The following is a 24406-nucleotide window of genomic DNA, read 5'->3' on the forward strand; positions in this document are numbered from 1 at the left end:
AAATTTGACAACTTAAGGTACAGTAAATATTTACTTACAGGACTTGAAAATAGTTGGCATACTGTAAATCACAGCACACAATGAGCTACAAAATATGCATAATATTTGGTACTGTGGAAGATCAAGTCTGATTTATGCTAAACATCTCTAAACAAATATTCAGCAATTGATAATGTGATACCAGGATTGTTTTTATTATTCCTAGTAAACATTTGCAGACTTAACAGTGAGGTAGCCAATCAAATTTTGGGAACCTACTTGTTTCACAGTGCTGTTTTAAAATAAGTTTTATCTTTCTGCAAAGGATCAATAAAAAGTTTGAGACATTTACTTGTTCTTCTCTTGTCCTCAACATTTCCACTGTTAGCATTGCACATAAATCCCTCACTTTTTATATAAAAGCTTTGGCTTGATTGTGCTGGGAATGGTCATTCAAAAAGTACTGTATTCTCTCCCTAACCCTGAATTTATATGAAATAAAACTTTTCCCCGCTTACCTGAATAATTCCTTTCTTTAAGCAGCAAGCTCTACAGATCTTTTACAATGGTACTTCAGCCTGCCTGGAGCTTGGGGACCAGACCTGGCAGCAGGGGAATACCCCATGCCTGAAGTTCCCTCTTGTTAAGCACTTCAAATTGTTAAATATACTTTGAGGAAAAATAACAATTTCTTCAAGCAAAGCATGGTGGGCTTGTCCTCATTAAGTAAAATTTAAGTCCCTGAATGTCAATTTTCATCTCAGTGATCCACTTGACTCTAGGGTCCACAGATCCATTACAATGGGATTTTCGTAGCAGTTCGCCTCTAGGATGGGAAGCAGGACATGGACATCGGCCCTTGGAGAAGACTTAGCCAATGCCATTTCCTTTTTTTTGGCAGAAGACTGGATGCAAAATATGTAGAATTTGATGAAGGCAGTCTCAGTACAGAAGATATGAGTATTCTGCCCTGAGACTGTCCGTGCTCATAAGGACTGAACTTGAATGCCTAACCGAAGAACAGCATTTCTAATTTACCTACAGAATTTACACCTACCTTCTGAATTAGAAGTACAATACTAGGTCTTGTTTGAGAAAGCTCCCCATGTCCAATCTGGATAGTACAGTGAGGAGCAGAATGAGGTTCGAAGGTCATGTTCTATAACATCATGAAACTGGAATAAGTTGGTTGCCTTAAGGAAGCATTTCATGTTGGGAATCATCAAAAAAAGGAAGATTCATAACATGCTAAACACATCGCACTCCAGCCACTTGGCTTTTTTCTTTGGACATTTAATATACCTACAATAAAACCTTTCGGGGTTTTATTTAACATGGTAGTTATTCTACTGGCTGGTGCAAAGTCCATACTTTAAGTTCAGTTTCCAGCTGTCAATGCACAGATTTGTCACAGTAGCTAATCCCAAGGATCAAAGTCCCATATGTTTCCCTGAAACAGATTTAAATCCCCCCTTTCCCTACCTCGGGAGAGGCCACGTGATTTTTAGGTTGAGAAGGACCATATGTGAAATACTGTCCACTCATGTTAGCACTGCTTGTGAAAGCATGCAGGGGCACTTTGATAGTTCATATTTAATTTTTTGGGCTGAGTTTTCATTGTGAGATGCCAGCCTAGGCTTGGCTGCCTGTGAAGGGCCTATTGAATAAGAGAGGTTAATATTTCAGGTAAAAGTTTACCAGCTAGAATTGCTGAGCCCCTGACCGCCTTGGGCAGAAGGGTGTTAGCAGGAGGAAGCTGGGTCTGAAGGCCCCTTACCACTTTCTGGAATTGGTAGCAGCTGTGCTGTGTCCTGTGCCCTCCATCCATGAGGTAGCTGAGCTCTGCAGTCAGAAGCATGGCTGCTGGTGCAGGCTGTAGGAGCTCAAACATGGTCTTCCAAATGCCCTTCTGGCTTTGCTCCCCTCATGGAGATGGGACTGCTTGCCCCAGAGCCTGTTCTTTTCCAATCCCACCTGCCCCTTCTTCCATAGGCAAGAGACGAACCAACTTCACTGGGCCTGAGCTGTGAGGAAAAAATGCCCTCTACCCACAGAGCTGGCAGAGCCCCACACAAGACAACTGGTAAGGAGGAGGGAGGGGGCAGCTGGAGAGACAGGCCTTCCTTTTTGCCTCTGGCTTTTCTCAGTCTAGCACTCTTCTTCCTACTCCCCCCCCCCCCCCCCCCGCTCCCAGCAAGCCTGTAGGAGAACCAGCATCTGCAAATGTATCAAAAGGGGAAGCAGAAATGAGGGGACAATCACCCCTAAAATCAAATGCTGCCCTCGGACACAGCTGGGAATGAGACACATTGCATTTCAAATGTTTAGACTTAACAGGCTGGAATTCTCAAATCAGGGGGGCCTGGTTAATGTGCCAGGAAAAACTGAAGGGAACTTCAGGGACTGGACACTCCCCTCCTGCCAGTGACTGACCAATGCTGAAGTATCATTCTAACAGATCCTGTGGATCTTAGGATGAAGAAGCCAGCTGCATTTCCTCAATGACAGTTGTGAAAAAGAGGACCAAAGTCCTCCCACTTCAAAAAGTTTGACACACTAAGTGACATTCCTGGAGCAAAAGGTTGGATGCACTAATAAGCAAAACAAAGGCAAAATCAGACCCTTCCTTTTTACACTATTGAAGTCCTAAAGGAGCGGTGATCAGAGGCTTTGCTAAGACTACTGCTATGCTGGGGTGCAATGGCTAACGAAGAGAAACACTTGAAATACACCCAGCCTTTAGAGAAATGAAGTTACCTGCTTACTATGAAGTACTGATAGCTTCTTTGACATACATTATTGTAAGTTGTTCTCAGAACATTACCCTCAGTTTAGGTTACTTTACACTTCACCTGCCTGTGCATAATTTGAGCAAATAGGCCAATTCCTCTTCCTACCCGAAACTACAAGTGACCTGACTTCCTTTTGCTATTAACGTCTGTTGCAGTAGCACAGAAGATAATCAGTTTTTTAAAATACTGCTGCTTTACCTGTTAAAAAAAAGCGAAAGAGGGCGAGCACAAAGATATGTGCTACTGCTGTGCTACCTCAGCAAGAACTGCCCCCACCAGTGACCCAAAGTCTCAAGGAGAAAGGAAGCCTTTACAGTTGGCTAGGCTGTAATTCAGCACACCACAGGCCTTTCTGCCCCCCTCCCAACCACCCAAAAAAGTGGACGCTATGGGGAGGAAACTACTATCAGGTGATTTTATATACTGAAAAATGAAATGTGTAGAAGTTATAACTGACTGCTGGCCCAGCAGAGCGGGTTGGTTGGCAGCGAGGCTGGCTTTAACTTAAGCTAGATCTCAAACTGTGGGAAGCATAGCACATTGTGGCAATGCGAAGTAAAAACACTTTGGAAACTAAGCAACAGGATTAGAAAGGGGGGGGGGGGGAATCCAGCAGAGATTCTCTTACAGTGTTGCCCACAGAACTACTGTCTTAAAGGGGATGGTTGAGTGATAATGAGGTTGAACACTTCAACCCCTCAAAAGCTGTTTTGAAGGACAAATATCCATTCACTGCTTAATCATCTTCCACACTAATTCTGCCTTCAACAGTGGGTTTCTTAGAGAGGACATGGGTGAGTAACTCCCTAAATTTGTTACAATGAAAACTGCTAAGGATGCTAGCATTAAGTCTTGGCTAACAGTCATGTTTATGCACTTCTATGGAGTGCAAAATGACCTGTGCAGAGTAGCAACCCTAGAGCACACAGATTCTCTATCATCTGCACTTCTGCCTTCTGGAAGTTGTGTAAAGCAAAAACCTAGCTACCTCTTCAGCTGCTGGAGAGCTTTCCATGATGCAGTGAACCTGCCCAACACCGGCCCCCTGCCAAAACAAACCAAAACCTCTCCTGTAGTGGTATTTGCAGCAATAAACAGTCTAATAGCAGAGTGCAACCATAACTACCTTCATACACAACAGTTTGCATTGCTGTGAGTACACAGCAACCTCCTACTGGGCCAGGAATGTCTACTGCCAGTCCAAATCATCTTTCAGCACTGAACTTTTTCCCCACTCCCAAAGTCAAGTTAAGGTCAGCTGCAATTATGGAAAAGTAGAACAATCTCCTATCCAGTGATCAGCTCAGTGTCAAAGCAGAGCTGCTTTGTCTCCTTTACTGACTACTCCCCAGAGCATAAGACTGTGGTTCACACATCAATCTCAAGCATTAGCTACGCTCTAACCACAGGATGCTATGCAAGTCAGAAAGACGACAACCCCAACCATATTTTCTGAAATCAATATAAATAATATACTGTGTCTTACATACGATAAAATTACATCAGTTTTATACTTTAAAAATCATTTCAAGGTTGACTTGATATTACCTCTGTCGCTTTTGGCTTACCTGTGATTCCTCCTGGCACTTGCTTTTCAGGAGGATTGTGCTAGAGAAGCTGAAATGAAAGCTGCTCTGAGAAGTTAGATGCAGTGCATAGTGGACGACACAGAGGTACTAGATGCATCTGGGATTTACACCCATTTTATTTTGCACACATTGAAATCAGAAATCCTAATTTTGGTTTTCACCCTTATACAAATCTGAATACTCTGCTACACTATTTGGCCCTCTCCATTAAGTGTGCCATCTTCATTTTAAAAATATATAAAGCATTGCTATTTATAAAAGAAACCTCCCACAAAAGTGCTCTACCACCACCAGGTACATGTCCAGTTTAAAAAAAGTCTCAATATCAAAAGTAAATTAAGCTTGTCTTCAGAAAACTTCTCTACATTTGATACACAATTATATACAGTCAGTCTTGGCTCTAACATATTAGTTCTTTTTCCTCAAATTAAGTCTTCATTATCTGAATCAAAATACACAATTGTACATTAAAAAAACAGAGTAGCAACAAGACTGACGAATTCTTCTGAAGGGAAGGGCTAAGAGCTCACATACTGTGTTTATGCAGCCAAGCACATTGCTGTATAATTCTCCCTTATGCAACAGTGCTACACAAATGGCTGCCCTTGGGGCTTGGCTGAGGCAGCCGGACAACAGCTAAAGAAAATGCAGGCAGCAGGTGCTGAAGAAATAGCCCTTCCCTGCAGAATTGAGTACCGCTGCTATAGCCCTGCTTCTTCCAAGCTGTGGTACTCCTAAGGCAGAGAAGAAATTCTGTAAGAGGAGAGAGGGGACAGAACAGGCTGACCCACCTCTTTCCCTGAAGCATTCCTAAGCTCTGCCAGCAGAAGGGCTCTATCTGCATCAGATCTTAAGAGCTCTTTAGGGTAGGAATCTCCTTTGTGGTCCATTTTAACTTTACCAGCTTCCCCATCTCTCAGGAATTTCTTGACTCATTACCCCATCCCCCTCCCAGCTGCTGCATGCCCCAAGTGAAGGAAGGGAGATTTTAGTTGACTTGACGCTAGAGCTGGTTGATAATTTTGATTTTTGTTGGGGGGGGAGGGGGAGGGAGGGAGAGGAGGCTATTTTCCCTTCAGAAAATTTCCAGTTTTTCTAAGAAAATTTCAAATTTTCTATTGGAAAAACTAAAGTGACTGCTCCCACCTGGAAGGTTCTTATCAATCTCACTTTCTGCCTGCAGGGAGAAAGTGAAATTAACAAGACCCTTCTAGGCAGATAACCAGCAACGTGAAATATTTTCCCAAAATGAAGGTTTTCAGAATTTCTGCGTCTCAAACAAATGTTGAAATTTTGTTTTCTAGCTAGCCCTACTTGTGTCACCAGACACCAGCAGTAATCAGCCTTACCAACCCTTAAAAACATGGCATGTATTAAAACAAGCCCATTCCTAAGTGGTCCTGGGTTAAAACGAGTTTCTCCTCCCTTCAAATTAATTCTCTAATACAAAGAATGAAGCAGCAGCAGCTTTAGTAGCCAGTCAAGTATACAGAAACCTGTAAGAATCAGCCAATGTTTCATGCATTCCAATGCATTTCAAGTGAGATCAGAATAGTCGTCTTAGCCAACTTTAAACGTTTCCTAGATTACTTTATTTGCTACACCTCACAGCTTAGATGGACCACTGATTTTAGATAATTCAGTATTTACATATCTATGTAAAAAGTAATAAGGCCCAATAAAATATGATCCAGCTTTACTGAGGCTCTTCTAAATTCAAGGTCAGCATTTCAGTAGTTGCAATCTTTTCTAATTCCAAGGTATAAGGGTTATACTCCTCCTCAAGCTTTCTCTTCCAGATTTTGACTATAAACAAAGAACAGAATATTAGTATGAAAGTCACTTTAAATTTCTCCTAGAGTATCCCACAGATTCTCTTCCCCCCAGTTTAGTATTCACAGACAACCCTACTTAAGCACTGAAATGCTCAATCTCCCGGTATGAAGGACAATGTAAGAACTGAGGGAGAAATCAGCATGTAAGGGACTCTTAAGCCAACATACTTTGCAAGCACCTGCTGGAAGATAATCTGAAAATTCTCCAGGGGGACTATCTAAACCCTATGTTATTTGCTGCATTTTAGGAACGGATACAGACTCATTTGCCTACTGCTGTTTCAAAGTAATGATCTGACTAATAACTTTCTAATGCTCTATCAGGAGCACATTTTATTTACAGATCCTAATATGCACACAGATATACACAAAAAGGGATCATTCCTTCAGTACTGCAAATGCAGTTACCTACAGGGTTGAAGGCCTTCATACAGCATAGAAATATTTTAGGACAGAAAGAAGAATATTTGAAGCTGTAGTAGCAAATTGTCAAACTAATCAGAATTTAGCCAGCCTGCTTGGGCCAACTAATCTTACAAGAAGTACCAGTGGAATTTTAGCCACAAACAAACAGTCAGGAGCTCTGTTACAAGTCTTATATGAAAGAGCAGCATATGCCATCTACCACCAGGTGGACTATTTCAGAAATTACTTAAAGGAAGAGTGCCATTTACAAAGGATATGTCCACCTACACAGCAAAAGCTGTGCACAGGTTAGCCTACCTGAGCTAACTTAAACCCAGCTAGCATGGGTAACTTAGTAAACAGCGCAGGTAGCACAAGCCCAGCACTGAGCCTGACTACACTTGGCTTGCTAGCCTGCTCTCTGCTGACTTCACTGCTATTACTACCTGCGCTAGCTGGATTAAATCCAGCGTAGGTAGGCTAGCCCATGCAAAGCTTTTGCTGTGCAGACATACCCAGATATGTCAACCATATAACTTCATGAAAAACTAGGTTTTCCTTAGATGTCTCCCATCCAAACAGCGACCAGGCTGGACTTCAATTCATGAAGTCTGGTAAGGTCATGGGCCAAAGAGATATGTTTGCCCTTCCTAACCAGACATCCTTAGTCTGCACTGCCTCACAAAGATTCTGATCAGATAATTTTAGTACAAAGGAAGGAAAACTGATTGAACACAAAGAATAAACCACTGAACACTCACTGTAATTTGGTACATCCTCATCAGATTCCACATGGGGCGTTTTACCAGTCTTGGACAAGCTCTTCTCTTCATATTGAGTGGTTAAGATTGTGCTGTGCTTTTCACTTCCTCCCCCTTCAGCGGCCTCTTCCTCTAAAGCTGCCACCATATCTTTGTATGCATGCCTGGCTTCCATTGTCAGTTCTACCATTTTGTGAAAGTGGTCCTAACGGGAAAAAAAGTAAGAGAGAAACCAGTGATAAGAGAACATGAAACACTATTATGGCTTAAACCATATTTCTCTGTTGAAGTGTGCAAAGATGTAGGGTACAGTTTTTGCACGCCTTCTACTCCGAATATTAAATAAGCACATGAGCAGGCAAAACAGAATAAACCATGTACCTGGATTTTGTTTAGTAACTGTTTTATCTTGTTTTGGTTAATGATAAACAGGGAAATGCATCAAGAGACTTTCTGATGCAGTGAGGAACTCAAAGGTACATTTTTAAGCAATGTGTGGTTTTAGCCACACATCTGACATGTATTGCTATAGCATTTTTATAGATTGCTTTGAACTTAATGGGTTATAAATACTATTTTTATTATGTACCAGTTTGAAAATTTAGTCCCCCTTCCTGAAAAGTTATTCAAACTAATATTCTACCAGCTAGAAGAGGAAGATTTTACATTTTCAAATGTCTCTTTTAAAAACATTCAGTATCCCCCTCTCTGTCCCTAGTAGTTCTCCCAATTTGCAACAAGGTTTTTTTTGTTTTTGTTTTTTAAAAAAGGGCTGCCACTAGGCTCCTCCCTCCAGACATCTCATCAGGTATTTAAAATACCAGTTATCCTCAAGAAAAGCTTTTTGAACAGCAGATTTGGGTAGAGAAGAGGCGGAGAGCTGGCCAAAAATACATCTGTGAACAAAGCAAAAAGGAGAAAGGTGGTGTGGAAATAAATGTTAATTCTGTATAACATTATAATAGACCTGTCGACTATTAATACAGAGAATGGAGTGAGACAGAGACTGTCTAGCTGCCTAAGAGTCAGGTCTTTATTGTACGCATTATATATATATATATACACACACACACAGTAATAATAATTAAAGCTATGAACCAGTGTCTTTGTTCAACTCACCTGAGCACCATCATAACTGAAAATTCCGACCACGCTGACAGGCACTGCTTTGTTCACACAGCGTCCTAGAGCTTTGCGATTGAGAGCAAAGACAAATGGGATATTCTGTTCACAGGCACAGCCAATAATGGTATGTAGAGTCTCATCCAACCCACCTGGAACAGACAGCGAACTGAGAATGAGACTATTCAAAAAGTATCATTTATTCAATCCAGTTATAACTAAAAGGCATTACTGCCAGAAGTCCCTTAGTAAAAGCTACGGGTTTAAGATGCAGCGTTTAGAAATGCCAGAATGTATGTGTTAAAATATACTTATGAATGTGCAGTGCACAGAAACATTACTTGAAACTCGATAGTGTACTGTACGATCTACTCTTCTAAAAGGTTAATCTGACAATTCTCCCTTTGAATCAACAAGAATCCTCAGATAACACTGCTACTAAATTCCAGATTTTACTACATTTGAAGAACAAAGATTGGATGACACACCAGCACCACTATCAACAGTATGAAACAATGCAGTGTTGGTAAAGTATGGCTGTCAAAAAAAGAAAACTTTTAAAAGCAAAATCACTTCAAGATCACAGATCAAAGACAGTAATCTGAACAGTAGTTACACCTCTACCCCGATATAAGGCGATCCGATATAACGCGGTAAAGCATTTCCCTTCCTTCCCCCCAGGCTTGCGCAAGATAAATACTAGACGGAGAGAAATCATTTAAGCTCAGTATCAATGTGGACACAAGAACAAATGGATATAAACGGTCATTGGGAAGTTTAGACTTGAAATTAGATGAAGGTTTCTAACCATCAGAGGAGTGAAGTTTTGGAATAGCCTTCTAAGGGAAGCAGCAGGGGCAAAAGATCTACCTGGATTTAAGATTAAACTCGATAAGTTCATGGAGGAGATGGTATGATGGGATAATATGATTTTGGTAATTAATCTTTAAATATTCATGGTAAATAGGCCTAATGGCTGTGATGGGATGGGATCTGAGTTACCCAGGAAAGAATTTTCTGTAGTATCTGGCTGGTGAATCTTGCCCATATGCTCAGGGTTTAGATCACCATATTTGGGGGCGGGAAGGAATTTTCCTCCAGGGCAGATTGGAAGAGCCCCTGGAGGTTTTTCGCCTGCCTCTGTAGCATGGGGCACAGGTCACTTGCTGGAGGATTCTCTGCTCCTTGAAGTCTTTAAACCACGATTTGAGGACTTCAATAGCTCAGACATAGGTGAGAAGTTTTTTGCAGGAGTGGGTGGGTGAGATTTTGTGGCCTGCGTTGTGCAGGAGGTCGGACTAGATGATCATAATGGTCCCTTCTGACCTTAGTATTTATGAATCTATAAGCCTGGGAGGGAAGAGGGGAGGCAGCGGGCGGGGCACAGGGAGGGCAGCAGCAAGTAATGGTGGGCAGGGGGGGGGAGAGCCCACAGAGGAACTGCTCCCCGCCCCAGCTCACTTCTGCCTCCTCCCCAGAGCGCTCCGCTTCTCCCCTCTCCCTCCCAAGCTTGCCGCACCAAACAGCTGATTCACAGCAAGCCTGAGAGGGAGAGGGGAGAAGCAGAGCAGCAGCAGTGTGCTCAGGGGAGGAGGCGGAAGGGAGGAGAGCTGGGAGCTGCCGGTGGGTGCTCTGCACCCACCAATTTTTCTCTGTGGGTACTCCAGCCCTGGAGCACCCACGGAGTCGGCGCCTATGGTAGCAGTATGTCTGGCTTGGACACGCTGCTCTGAGCGGCATGTTAAGGGGGCGGGGGTGGAATAAGTGGCAGAGGGTCTCGGGGGGCGGCCGGGGACAAGGAGCAGGGGGAGTTGGATGGTGTTGGGGGTTCTGAGGGGTCAGTCAAGGGGCAGGAGGTAGGTGGGGGTCGGATGGGGGTGGGGCCAGGCTGTTTGGGGAGGCACAGCCTTCCCTACTCGGCCCTCCATAGCAAGTTCGATATAACATGGTTTCACAGATAACGCTGTAAGATTTTTTGGCTCCCGAGGACCGCGTTATATTGGGATAGAGATGTACTTATAACATTGCAATAATACGTCAATGACAAGTTGATACGTCCTCCAACCAGTCATTTGCTTTCACATTCCTTAATCTGATTTACTTTTCAAGGAAGGCACCAATAAATCATTGGTCTTCCATGCCAGTTTTCTCCAAGTGTAAGATGTGGCCCTCAAAGGGTACTACCATCAATATAACAAGTCTGTTCTACATTTATCTTCTGAAAATAAAACTTGATTTTTTGTAAAACATTTACCCTTTGACTGAATCTTTTCACAGTTTGGAGAGATGACGACACATTTCAATTTTTTCAACTTCAGGTGTTTCAAAACTTCTCTGAGTCCCATAACAAGTCTGCGTTTTGTCTTGGCCTTCACTGGATCTTTCTGATACAAGCGATCTTGGAAACGAACCAGTTCTTTTAGAAGATCTGTCACACAACTATCAACTTCTTTACTAAGTACCTGGCTACAGTAACTGGAAAAAAAGAATCAGTTGTTTAAGTGTTAAATATTCTGCAATCGCAAACATAACTGCACTCTCTCAAATACAAGCTCTATGTACAGGACAATAAAAAAAAGTTTTCCAGGTTTTTCAGTGTATTAAAAAGGTATAGGGAGGTTTGTTTCTTGACACTCCAGCTCCTGTATCAAGTTATACCAAGACATGATATCAAGAAAAAGGACAAGTTTTGTTAACGAAAAAGTTCTCCCAATGTCACAGCCTATTTTCACTCATAAGAATCAAGAGATAGCAACCATATTGTAGAAGTACTAGTTGATTTTTATAGCACTGTCACCTATAACAAGATTGAAATGTCAAAGTTGGAGCAAGAGCCAAAGGCAAGGGAGAAAATCAACTATCATTTTACTTATCTCTGGGCCAGATCCCCTTGTGATCTGCCCATGGAGGGGGATCCACAGGAAGAGTAGATGAACCTCATTCCTCTTAGCACCCAGTGGAAATCAGTGTGGAAAGTTAGGCTGTTTACACTAGAGACCTTACAGCAGCACTGATGCAGCTGCACCACTGTGAGGTCTCTCATGTAGCTCTCTATGGCAACAAGGAGAGCTTTCCCGTCAGCTCTACGTTGGCTGGAGAGCATCTCTCACTGACATAGTGCTGTCCACACTGGAGCTTCTGTCGATGTCAGTCAGGGTGTGTGGGGGGCTGTTTTCCACACCCCTGAGCAACATAAATTTTATTCACAAAAGTGCTAGTGTAGACGTAGCCTTAGACAGCTACACTGAAGTTTCCCACAGACTTCCTCAACACTGGTAACCACTCTAAAAAAGGGTTTTGGGGACAGCTGTATTGAAGGGAATCCCTGGCACCATGAAGCCAGGCTACCAGAAAGTAAGTGGCTACAGATTCATAGGGCCTTTGTATGGACGGTCCTGTATCCCCACAGATCCCAGCACTTTGCAAGTCAGACCCTTGTTTTCTTGCTCTGGAGGTATACTGGAGCCCACTAACTCTCCTTACACCAGAAGAATGCAGGGATAATCCACAAGGGGAGCCAAAGAGTTTCTTGCCCTTTCCTGCAGGTATTACCATGAAGGGTGAGATCTGGCCTCCTATTTCTAACCATTACTCATCTTACAAGTGAAACTAGGTTTCATATTGGTTAGTCTTATATTTCAGTGGGATTTTTTTGGTAGAAGAACTTCATTTATTATTTCAGATTTACCTCAGTACAGTTTAATGGACAAACCCATTAAAATCCAAAACAATGTAATCTAGCTGTATAAAAGAATCCTTCACCCTGAATGCCAAGCAATAGAAGATCTCTTTGGTTGAGTAGCCCTGAGCATATCCAGACCTATCTGCCATTTCAGTGCAATAATGTTCGGTTACTGTGGACCCAAGAAATTTGTTCACTTTAAAAAAAGCAATTAAAAGTTTGCTTTTACTGTTACCTAGGATAGAGGGAATACAAAAAGTGACTTTTTTTACATTAACTAAATCGTGACTCATAAAAAGGCTGTGGTGCCTTTCTGAAGAATGAAGATGAAAGCAACACTTATTAAACAGTTACGTCAATGGCAGAGTTTCGTTTTTCCTATAGTGGATCTTTGACCTGCTGTTCAAAAACACAATAACCAAAGTTTCTTGTTAAAAGGAAACACGTACACACAGCTGCTATCGTAACAACATTTAAAGTGTTTGTACAAGAGGGCAACTAACTTGTCCCCTTGATTTTTCCATGCAACACAAACACGTCATCCTGCTAATCACATTCTGCTTTGTACCTCTCTATCATTTTGTCTGGCAGCAGAAAATGAAGAAATATTCTAACCATAGTAAGAGTGTTTTCGGAAAGGTGAAAGAGCCCTAATTCTCTCTCTCAGTACAGTAAAAGCTTTTTTATCTGGCATGTTGGAGTATGGGGGGCTGCTGGTAAGTGAAAAATGCCAGTTAACTAAGAGAAAGGGAGTTTGGGTGCAGAAGGGGGTGCAGGCTCTGGGAGGGAGTTTGGGTGCGGGAGAGCGCACAGGGCTGGGGACAGGTTTCGGGGTGCCCGATCTGGGGGGGCTCATCTCGGGCGGCTCCCCACAAACAGTGACCTATCCAGGCTGCTCCTAGGTGGAGGTGCAGCAGGCAGCTCTGCGCACTGCCCCCGCCCTGCCCCGAGTGCTGGCTCCACAGCTCCCATTGGCCAAGAACTATCTGCCGTGCCTCTGCCTAGGAGCAGCTGGGACAGGTCCCCACTTGTGGGGAGCCGCCCAAGGTGAGCATCCTCTGGATCCAGCACCCCGAAATTCATCCTGTGCCTCAACTCCCTGCCCTGCACCCCCTCCTACACTCAAACTCCATTCCTGAGCGCACGCCCCATGCCCCCTCCCACACCTAAACCCCAGCCCCACATTCCCTCCTGTACTCCAAATCCCTCATGGCTGTTCCTCCGCCTAGGAGCAGCAGGGACACATCACCCCTTCCAGGGAACTGGGTAGGGAGCCATGCAGGGAGCCTGCCGGCCACGCACCAACAGGACTATAAACCGGGCTTTCTATGACGGTTAGAAATACCAGTTTAGAGAGCTTTCTGGTTTGTACAGGTCCAGATAACACAGGTTTTACTGTATAACTACGTGATTTATTCCACATTATAAGCAAGGTGTTTATGTTTCTAAGAGTATCTGCTGCTCCTTCCTTTTGCCGTCACTAAACCTATTATCCTCCTCTCCTCTGCTGATCTTGGATTTGCCTTCCTAGCCTGACTGATGACATATTAGTACTGCACTTGCTGCTTACTGGCATGTCACTTATTAGGTGCCAACCTGCAGGATAGCTGAAAATAAGAATTCAGAGTTGTGAGTTTAAAATTCAGTTAGCATTTCACAGAATGTTACTGATGTAACTTACCTTATTCAAGCAAGGTCCTGCCTGTGGTACCATAGTATAAAGGAAGTGTCAATACTAACAAATACTTACTCTCTAAATCTCCTGCTATGAATTTTTGGAAGGCTGGAGTTTAGTTGTGTTAGATTGGAGGAACTTTCTGTAGAATCCTTGAGGACTTTACATTCCAGGAATACTTCTGAACCGCCCTGAGCCACGGAAACTGAGGTTATGGGATCATCATCTGCTATATCTAAGCATAAAGAAATAAACTGTTGTATTTGTGTTATAAAAGGCAGATGAAAAATTGAACTGATCTATAAGTGAGAATATAACTCAAGGACTCTCCTACACAGAAATAGGATAGGTAGTTCCTACAAGCCCTGCTTTTACTTGTTTCAGGGTTATTTGGATCATTTCTATTACTGAAGTGAATAACTCAGCAAGTACTATTAAAATATGACCAGAGTGCTTTACAATCTATTCCCTGTAGATTCAGATCTTTCAATTTTAGATAGGTTTGGCTAAGACGCAGCATTAGATAAAAATTCACATCCTAAAAACATTGTTAATGCAGAGTTATGGTTAACTGGCAGTTCCTTGAAAACCAGGAAAGGAAATAGAGTTATGGTACACACCAGCCCTGTGCCAACACTTTAAGTCTGCCCATTGGACCCGCAAGATACAATATAAGTCACAGCTGCCCTACAATAAACAGATATGAGGAATGACTAAGTATGCCACTTTACATGGTGTGGTGTTGCCCCCAGAATTGTATTCTCATTCACCTGTATGCACTCCCAACTGCCCTTTACTGCGTCAGGGACAGCTGAATGTACAGTGCAGAGATTACTTGCAGCAGGTTGCCACTGTAACGAGGAGAGGTCCATCTGCTTTCTGGGCTAAGTTATGTCAGTTGTGCAAGTAAAGGAGCACAACTGTCTATCCTTGCCATGGGGATTTGTAGCAGTCTGCTAGCACACAGAGCAGAGGTAAGTGCAAGTAATATTCCAGGGGGAATCTACAGGACAAGGTTCAAGGGGGTGGTGACACCTGGTAAAACTGGCTGCTTGGAAAGAGCAGATGACGTGGTTGAATATACACCAGGTATAGCCAACTGCTGTTCATTATGCCAACCTAAATGCAACTTCGCCATTCTCGATTTCTCCTATTGTACTCATGCTGTATCCCCACAGTGCTCCATATCATCAGCAAAGATAGACTGCTACGGCACCTGTCAGATGTTGCACAGGGCGTCACTCAAAGAGACCAGCTAAGGTTGAAGGGTAGTACAGGGCTGGTATGTACTTTAATTTTGTATTTCCAGGTTTTAAGAAGTTTAGCTGTATTAGACATTCTGAAAGGGCATGAGACACTGTTAATCAACCTTAACTCTGAGAAGTGTGAATTAACCTATTCATCTTAATGGGTGTTATCCTCCCACACTATCCCAAAAATCTACCCCAGCCCCTGTTGAAGTACATCAATTTTCAAGATAATCTCACTATGCTCAGAAGTGTTTGAGCTCTTCATGGGGCGGCTGTACCTGAGAATCCCTTGACAAAGTAATTCCAACTTGCACCACTATCTCTAACCCTGACCCTAATGTGGCACAGTAATATATGGATGGCAGTGCCACCACAGTTAAGGTTACACAGAATTTCCATTTTAATAGGTGTGAAAAAGTTCTACACACATTTGGGTTAGAGCATCATTTTAAAAAAAATAAATAAATAGTTTGTGCACTGCTCAATTTTTCTATAGCAATTTACGGGGGAAAATACAGTTTGAAGTTTGCTGTGACTGTTTTAAAGAGGACAACGTGACTAAAATTTTTCTAATGTCTGACATTTCCTTCGATCCCTGTTTCTAGATAGGTTTCAGAGTAGCAGCCGTGTTAGTCTGTATCCGCAAAAAGAAAAGGAGGACTTGTGGCACCTTAGAGACTAACCGATTTATTTGAGCATGAGCTTTCGTGAGCTACAGCTCACTTCATCGGATGCATCTGTAGCTCACGAAAGCTTATGCTCAAATAAATTGGTTAGTCTCTAAGGGGCCACAAGTACTCCTTTTCTTTTTTCTAGATAATTACACATCACTAAGAAATAAAATTGATAGGCATGATCCCTTGGTTGGCAGAGATGGGATTGATGATTATCAGTTGAAATTTGTTGTGTTAAGTTTTCATGATAAATAAAAAATACTCTTTTGACTGATGCCAGGATCATGGTTTTACATTTGAAAATGTAAACTTTACACCAACAATTAGAATACAGCTTTCTATTATGGGTTCACTTCGTAACGCTCAGCAACCACTTTGATCATTCTGACACTGATGAGAGTTGCAGCTACTCTCTTTTCTTTGAGCACTCAGGCTATTGTTACGAGAGAACTGGACTTGACATAACCACAGCCATTTTGTGCACTTAGCCACCATTAACTGCAAGCGAGAACACCACAAAGTCAGGAATAACTTGAGGTTTGCATAAGCATGCGAAATAGCTGCAGTGATAGCTTTGCTAATAAGGACAGAGTAAGTGACAGATTCATGAGAGTGGGAGAAGTGTGGATTACGGACCTTGGACCTGGGTATCTATGACCATGAGTTTTATGCTGTTATGACTAGGAGTTGCTTTGGTGACAAGTAGAATTCTGAGGTTTTTGCTGATGCTAGGAAAATTGGTAGTCCACTAGGGGTTACTACGAGTTATGTCCTTTGTTCTGAACAAACCTATTAAAAGGTTAGTGTGTGTAATTTGGAGAAGTTCGGAGAGGATTTCTACAAGCTAGGAGGCTGACATCTAAGTCCCCAGAGACTAGGAGGAAGGCTGGCCACCAGAAACCTGCCACTGACCATTCAACACCATCTCAGGTTTTGGATAACTATGTCTGGGTTGCTCTAGACTATTTCAGATGTGCACTTCAGGCGCAAAAAAAAAAAAAAAAAAAAAAAAGATCTTTGAGTGAAAGCCCTCTTGAGTGCACCAATCATTTATCAGAAGGAAGAGTTATGTCCCCCATTGATTTATTTCCTGAAACCACCTGGGAAATGAAGATTAGTTACCATAGTTTTGGGTTCAGAAACCTCTGGGTAACACTACGGCTACACTTACACTGCTGCAGCACTTAAAATATAGCCACTCATTACAGCAATAGGAGGGGTTCTCCAATCACTATAGCTAATTCAGCTCCATGAAGTCAGGTCTATACGACACACTTACTTCAGTATAACAGTCACTTAAAGGTGTGAAAAATCCACTCCTGAGCAATAGTGATACCGACCGTAACCCCCTGCGCAGACAGCCCTATGTCAGCAGGAGAGCTTTTCCCACTGAAATAGCTACCACCTCTCATGGAGGTGGAGTAACTAACCTGACGTCGGCTTAGAGCGTGTTCATCAAAGCGCTGCAGCTGCATCGATGGAGCGTTTGTAGCGTAGACCTTACCTGATATACAGTAGCTAAGACAATGGAAGAATTCTTCTGTCAAAGCACCGTCTAGAGCAGGGTTAGGTCAGCTTAACTACATTGTTCATGGATGTGGATTTTCACACCCCTGAACAATATATCTAGGTTAACTTAACTTTTTAAGAGTAGATCTAGCCTTAACTCTATTGTTCTTGGAACAGGTGATGAGCATGTGGCATGATTACATTGCCCCAAGCTTATTGTTTACCAGAGTCTTCAATCTTCCTTCTTGTTAATACTATTTTCCATGACAATACTTCTAAAGAAAAATATAAGTATGCACATGGATTTTAGAATAGTTTGAAATATAGCTGTTAAACTATAAATTTTGCTCTCAGGGTAAAATTTCTAAAAGGACCCTGGCCAAGAGTAGACAGTCAGCAACTAATGTGCACACCACATTATCAAGAGACTGACAAAGGCAGGACTCAAACTTACAACACATGGGTACTACTCAGGTTCAGTGGCCACATCATCACCACGAGCCACCCACTTACTATATCAGGCTGCTTGGAAAGCCTTTGGCTTCAACAGAGTGCTTCCTGCTACACATACGCAAATGCCCTTCTGTGGCTTGTCAACTTGGTGTGGGCAACACTGTAGATCAACTTTTAGTCTGTATAACTTAAAACACTGATTTCCCAAAGAAACAGTGGTGCCAAACACTGAGATCACCTGCTTGGGATGGATATCAGAGCCATAGTGTGAGCCCCAGGTGCATGCAAAAAAAGTTGTAAGCACCATACAATTTTGATGTCATATGATTTTAGGGGGGCTGTACTTTTGGAAACAGTTGCTCAAACAACCTCTAAACTGGAAAACTAACCCTATCTCAGGCCTCCATTGGGCACAGCAATTTCCAAAACAATTCAAGCAAGCATGTGGATTTTGGAACACTTGGAAAACTGGCTGTTAAACAGTTCAGTAGTCTCAATCTTCATTATAATGGATAAACACAATTACAAATACAGGGGAAGTTTAGTTCTCTTTACATGTATTCAGGATTTTCAGAGAAATTCTTTAAAAATTGAAGTATATTCAAGTATGTATATTCATAACATATACCGCATTATTCTGTACAGATTTAATTGGGAATAATGGAATACAGTTAAGAAAGGGAAATGTAGCTGATATTTTAAAACCCTCAGTAACAATATGATTTATTAGCCTGTGTGGAGCAGTTTCCTTTTGGAAATGGTGGAAGTGGAATCCCTGCTGAATACCTCAGACTAGACAAAAGAGTTAGCCATCTATATTGGCAGAGGAACAACGTTGGACTAGATTAATAACTGGTATATTTCTGATATGGGAAATGTAAGAAAGAGTGACTCCACAGCAGACGCCAGAATTTGGCCTCACCATTAGAAAGAAATACGTTTCTCAGCCACCCTGCTGAGTCTGTGTTAATTGAAATTGCCTGTCAGTTTTACAAGATCAATGTTAAATGCAGAAGCACATCCAGAGACACAGATTGTTCTAAAAGTAACAAGATAACAGCTGTTCTTTATGGATGGTACAACTTTGTTTTCCTAAACTCCAGAATAAGATTTGTGAACCCCCCACTCTTGCATGCTTACCTTGTTTGTTTCCTTTTAGATGTAACAAGTGGGATGAATAAACTTATTAAAGTCTGCCATGTCCCACTGATTTTAGAATGGTTATGTTAAAGGATGGGTAGATGATAAAATGCAGATGTGACAGGACATACGTTGGAGTGTGAGTGTAACTGTACGTACATATGATTAAATGAGAAATGAAAGATTAAAGGTTGAGGTGCCAGCCTTAAAATTAGATCATTTGGCTGAAGAAAGCAGTGGATGAGATAGCCCGATAACCCTGTGCCCCAAGGACAGGAGGGCCGAAGAACTGAAGAACAAGATAACATCATTTAGTCATTGCTGTGCCATCAGCATGATTGACTATCACCTCGAACATGAGAACAGCATGATGAAGCAAACCCTATAAATTTGTATGAGGATAAATCCCTATAAAAACAGACCCTGAAGACTGAGGACTTTGGGTCTTAGAGTAGCAGCTGTGTTAGTCTGTATTCGCAAAAGGAAAAGGAGTACTTATGGCACCTTAGAGACTAACCAATTTATTTGAGCATAAGCTTACGTGAGCTAGAGCTCACTTCATCGGATGCATGCTGTGGAAAATACAGAAGATGTTTGTTTTTATACACACAAATCATGAAAAAATGGGTGTTTATCACTACAAAAGGTTTTCTCTCCCCCCACCCCACTCTCCTGCTAGTAATAGCTTATGTAAAGTGATCACTCTCCTTACAATGTGTATGATAATCAAGGTGGGCCATTTCCAGCACAAATCCAGGGTTTAACAAGAACCTCTGAGGAGCAGGGGGAGGGGAATGGGGTAGGAAAACAAGGGGAAATAGGTTACCTTGCATAATGACTTAGCCACTCCCAGTGTCTATTCAAGCTTAAGTTAATTGTATCCAATTTGCAAATGAATTCCAATTCAGCAGTCTCTCGATGGAGTCTGGATTTGAAGTTTTTCTGTTGTAATATCGCAACTTTCATGTCTGTAATCGCGTGACCAGAGAGATTGAAGTGTTCTCCGACTGGTTTATGAATGTTAGAATTCTTGACATCTGTTGTGTCCATTTATTCTTTTACGTAAAGACTGTCCAGTTTGACCATTGTACATGGCAGAGGGGCATTGCTGGCACATGATGGATATCACATTGGTAGATGTGCAGGTGAACGAGCCTCTGATAGTGTGGCTGATGTGATGAGGCCCTATGATGGTGTCTCCTGAATAGATATGTGGACACAGTTGGCAACGGGCTTTGTTGCAAGGATAGGTTCCTGGGTTAGTGGTTCTGTTGTGTGGTATGTGGTTGCTGGTGAGTATTCACTTCAGGTTGGGGGGCTGTCTGTTGGCAAGGACTGGCTTATCTCCCAAGATTTGTGAAAGCATTGGGTCATCCTTCAGGATAGGTTGTAGATCCTTGATAATGCGTTGGAGGGGTTTTAGTTGGGGGCTGAAGGTGACAGCTAGTGGCATTCTGTTATTTTCTTTGTTAGGCCTGTCCTGTAGTAGGTGACTTCTGGGAACTCTTCTGGCTCTATCAATCTGCTTCTTCACTTCCGCGGGTGGGTATTGTAGTTGTAAGAATGCTTGATAGAGCTCTTGTAGGTGTTTGTCTCTGTCTGAGGGAGAAAATGAGGTTGTATTGCAGAGCTTGGCTATAGACAATGGATTGTGTGGTGTGGTCAGGGTGAAAGCTGGAGGCATGTAGGTAGGAATAGCGGTCAGTAGGTTTCTGGTATAGGGTGGTGTTTATGTGACCATCGTTTATTAGCACTGTAGTGTCCAGGAAGTGGATCTCTTGTGTGGACTGGACCAGGCTGAGGTTGATGATGGGATGGAAATTGTTGAAATCATGGTGGAATTCCTCAAGGGCTTCTTTTCCATGGGTCCAGATGATGAAGATGTCATCAATATAGCGCAAGTAGAACAGGGGTGTTAGGGGACAAGAGCTGAGGAAGCGTTGTTCTAAGTCAGCCATAAAAATGTTGGCATACTGTGGGGCCATGCGGGTACCCATAGCAGTGCCGCTGATTTGGGGGGGGCGGGGGGGAGAAAACCTGGATTTGTGCTGGAAATGACCCATCTTGATTATCATACACATTGTAAGGAGAGTGATCACTTTACATAAGCTATTACCAGCAGGAGAGTGGGGTGGGGGGAGAGAAAACCTTTTGTAGTGATAAACACCTATTTTTTCATGATTTGTGTGTATAAAAACAAACATCTTCTGTATTTTCCACAGTATGCATCTGATGAAGTGAGCTGTAGCTCACGAAAGCTTATGCTCAAATAAATTGGTTAGTCTCCAAGGTGCCACAAGTACTCCTTGACTTTGGGTCTGATTCTGCAAACCAACCTCCAGGAGCATCTGACACGGCCCTGCTCCGTCCTCGTGTCCAGGCCACCAGGCCAGTGACTTGGCACGAACAACTCCTAGGCTGGTAACTATAACAACTTTGCAGAACTTGTGTGTGTATGTGTATGAGAGTGAATGAGATGTTACAGCTATAACTGATTTCTTACTCTGATTCTTTCTGTATTCACAATAAACATGGCATTTTGCCTTATCCCCTTTATAAGATCCTGCTGGTTTTTATGTTATTGGTATAACAACAGATCAGATGACCTAAGAGACAGAGATTCTCTAAAGACATAGATGCACACTAGGTAACACTTCCCTGGGAGGCTACTACGGTTTGACAATTTGGGCAATCTTTGTACAATTTACAAATTCTGTTTGATATTGGAGACTCTGCATGCCTATATCAAACTTCCAACTTCATTTTCAACATGGGGCTTGTTTGCCTCCATATTGAGCTAAAACCCACAGGAACTGACAAAAGAAATTCTTGCACCTGACACAAGGATAATAATGGAGGGTTGTTAAACTTTGCTGATCATCCATTCATATGGAGCGTCCCTGGACAAACAGCTACCACCCATGGCAAACCTGTTTTTCAAGTCTGAATTCCAGGGGTGGTGGTACGTGGACTTCCTGGGGACTTTCTTTACTTGACAAGGCAGATGAGGGATGGGGGGATGGGGAGAGGAGGGAAGGGCAGAGTGGGGTTACTTGACACAAGGGACTGAAGTTTATGAAAAAGGGTCACTCACCAGCCATTTTAGAGTAAGCTTGTGCAAGACAGCAGAAGAGCACTGTATGCAGGGCTTAGAGTAAGGGGGAGAAGAGACCAGGAGCAGAAAGCTGGCTGCAGGAGCAAAACAGACTCCATGATTCAGAGAAGTCATGGGCTGCAGGAAGTGGATCCTTGACACCGTAGAGGCCTCTGAAGCATTTTCTGCGCTTATGCCAGAGTGGCGCGGAAACTGAGCAGGGAAGTGTGTATAGATATTTTATTGGTTTTTGTACATCTGCATGTTTCTTGTGCTAGCTAAAGTAAAATGACTGGAACCCATACAAAGTCTATAATCCCTGAAGAAGTGAAGTATAAATCCAGAGTGCCCACAAGGTTGGAGCTCTGGGAAAGGGTATGTTTAAGCTTCTAGGGAGTCTGGGTGGGAGTGTCAATGCTATTGGGCTTAGGCCCCCGGGAAGGCAGGACCCCATTTCAATGAAGTGGTGACAGAGCCAGTGCCCATAAGTGTGCCAGAGGGGTCAAGAAAAGACACAATGGGAAGCTTAAGAGTACACAAGCCAAGTGTGGTAGGACCCAATCACAGAGCATGGTGAGCGTCCAGCAGGAGGAGTTTCAGAGGAACAGCCGTGTTAGTCTGTATTCGCAAAAAGAAAAGGAGTACTTGTGGCACCTTAGAGACTAACCAATTTATTTGAGCATGAGCTTTCGTGAGCTACAGCTCACTTCATCAGATGTTTACCGTGGAAACTGCAGCAGACTTTATATACACACAGAAATCATGAAACAATACCTCCTCCCACCCCACTGTCCTGCTGGTAATAGCTTATCTAAAGTGATCAACAGGTGGGACCTGTTGATCACTTTAGATAAGCTATTACCAGCAGGACAGTGGGGTGGGAGGAGGTATTGTTTCATGATTTCTGTGTGTATATAAAGTCTGCTGCAGTTTCCACGGTAAACATCTGATGAAGTGAGCTGTAGCTCACGAAAGCTCATGCTCAAATAAATTGGTTAGTCTCTAAGGTGCCACAAGTACTCCTTTTCTTTCAGCAGGAGGAGCTTTACCAGGGCTGTGACACCATTACAAATACAGTAAATCCAATGTGCCTAGAAAGGAGGCAACAACAACTAGACTTGCAATTATCCAGCAGCACAGACATCAGTTCGGACATGCTCTTCTAGCTGGGCTGGAATTGTTCTCTGCAAAAAAAAACTTTTAGAAAACCCCTAGTGGAGGCCTGAGCTCTATACTAATCTTCATTTCACAAGTCTTGTGTAAAAGTTTTTTAAAGCAGCAAGTGCAATTACACCCACACAGCCACCTACGCATTGTATTGTCTACTCAGCAATGTGACACTGCTGGTGTGGTATCCAGTTAGTTAGCTCTTTAAAAAAATTAAAGAGCCTCCCCCATACCAATAAAAAAATAAGACATTCAGCATCAGGAAATACCTGTTTTGGTATCCTGAGTAAGTGTCTGATCTTCAGTTTTGGGTTCTTCACACTGATGAACAGTATCTCCATCATCTTTTGGAATTGTTGTCTGTTCTAAAAGGTGCTGTTTTCGCTGTTCTCTCTCTTTCAAAATAATCTTAAACATTAAACAGTTCAGTGTCAGGCAGGCACCAATACAATCAAGTTTTAACACCAAGACCAAATACACAAACACCAACTCCTCCATGTCACTAACATTTGAGCTTCATTGTGGGTGTATCCCCTCACACCAGGCTTAAGCAGCCTGATGTCAGAGTAAGTGTAAAGACTCAAGCCAAAAGCCACATATGCCCTAGCCTGCCTCTGTATCAAAGGGGAAAAGATGAATTTTCTGCACCTACATTAACATTGATGCTTTCTAATGGATACCGTCATAACTGGAAGAGAGACTTTTAGTGGCCAACTACAAGGACTCAGAGAAAAGCTGAAGATTAGGGATGAGTCAGAGCAAAAAGTTGGCCCAAAACAAAGGGGCAGATAAAAGCACTTAAGTATGAACGTAAAATATGGGAGTAGTCCAATTGCATACACATTTAAGGTAGTTTGCTGGATTGACGCTTTATTCCCTCCCATCCTACTATGTAAAATCCAGTCAGTTTGTAGTACATCAGTGTTCCTCAACTGTGGGGGCGAGGCATGGGGGAGGGAGGGAAAAGAGACAAATCTGAGGGGTACAGAGACGACAAAAAGGAAAGGAGAGTGGTGGTACAGGGTGATAAAGGGGAGTATTGGGGATGAGGAAAGCTGTGTAACACTGGATCCAGTCTGATGACTCATTCCAAGTGTACTGCTATAGCTAGAGCAGTGGACCGCTTCTTGAAATCAGTCATCCTTCCCTGCATTTGCAACAGCCCCCAGCGTAGCTTGCTATTGCAGCAGGTAACATGTATGGGGCTACTGGCTCAGTTGACTGGTCCAAGCTTTGTGACCACTCACACCACAGGGCCCAGTTTAAGAGGGGAAAAACA

At 42.7% G+C, this 24406-nt stretch overlaps 1 protein-coding gene across 3 annotated transcripts in view; it reads right to left on the minus strand.

Annotated features, from left to right (window-relative positions):
• Window positions 1-551: 551 nt before the first annotated feature.
• SECISBP2 (SECIS binding protein 2) overlaps window positions 552-24406 on the minus strand; it is a 57905-nt gene continuing 34050 nt past the window's right edge. For 2 of the 3 annotated variants that reach the window (XM_073344907.1, XM_073344906.1), the window contains exons 13-18: window positions 23397-23535; window positions 13916-14075; window positions 10738-10958; window positions 8481-8635; window positions 7362-7566; window positions 552-6166 (exon numbers count right to left, since the gene is read on the minus strand). In XM_073344907.1, the coding sequence (XP_073201008.1) occupies window positions 6057-6166; window positions 7362-7566; window positions 8481-8635; window positions 10738-10958; window positions 13916-14075; window positions 23397-23535 (990 nt within the window). In that variant the 3' untranslated portion in view covers window positions 552-6056. The remainder of the gene's footprint in view (window positions 6167-7361; window positions 7567-8480; window positions 8636-10737; window positions 10959-13915; window positions 14076-23396; window positions 23536-24406) is intronic. The other variant, XM_073344908.1, reaches the window with a different exon arrangement.

The sequence above is a fragment of the Lepidochelys kempii genome, chromosome 5, assembly GCF_965140265.1.
Source record: "Lepidochelys kempii isolate rLepKem1 chromosome 5, rLepKem1.hap2, whole genome shotgun sequence".
Classification (NCBI taxonomy): Eukaryota; Metazoa; Chordata; order Testudines; family Cheloniidae; genus Lepidochelys; species Lepidochelys kempii.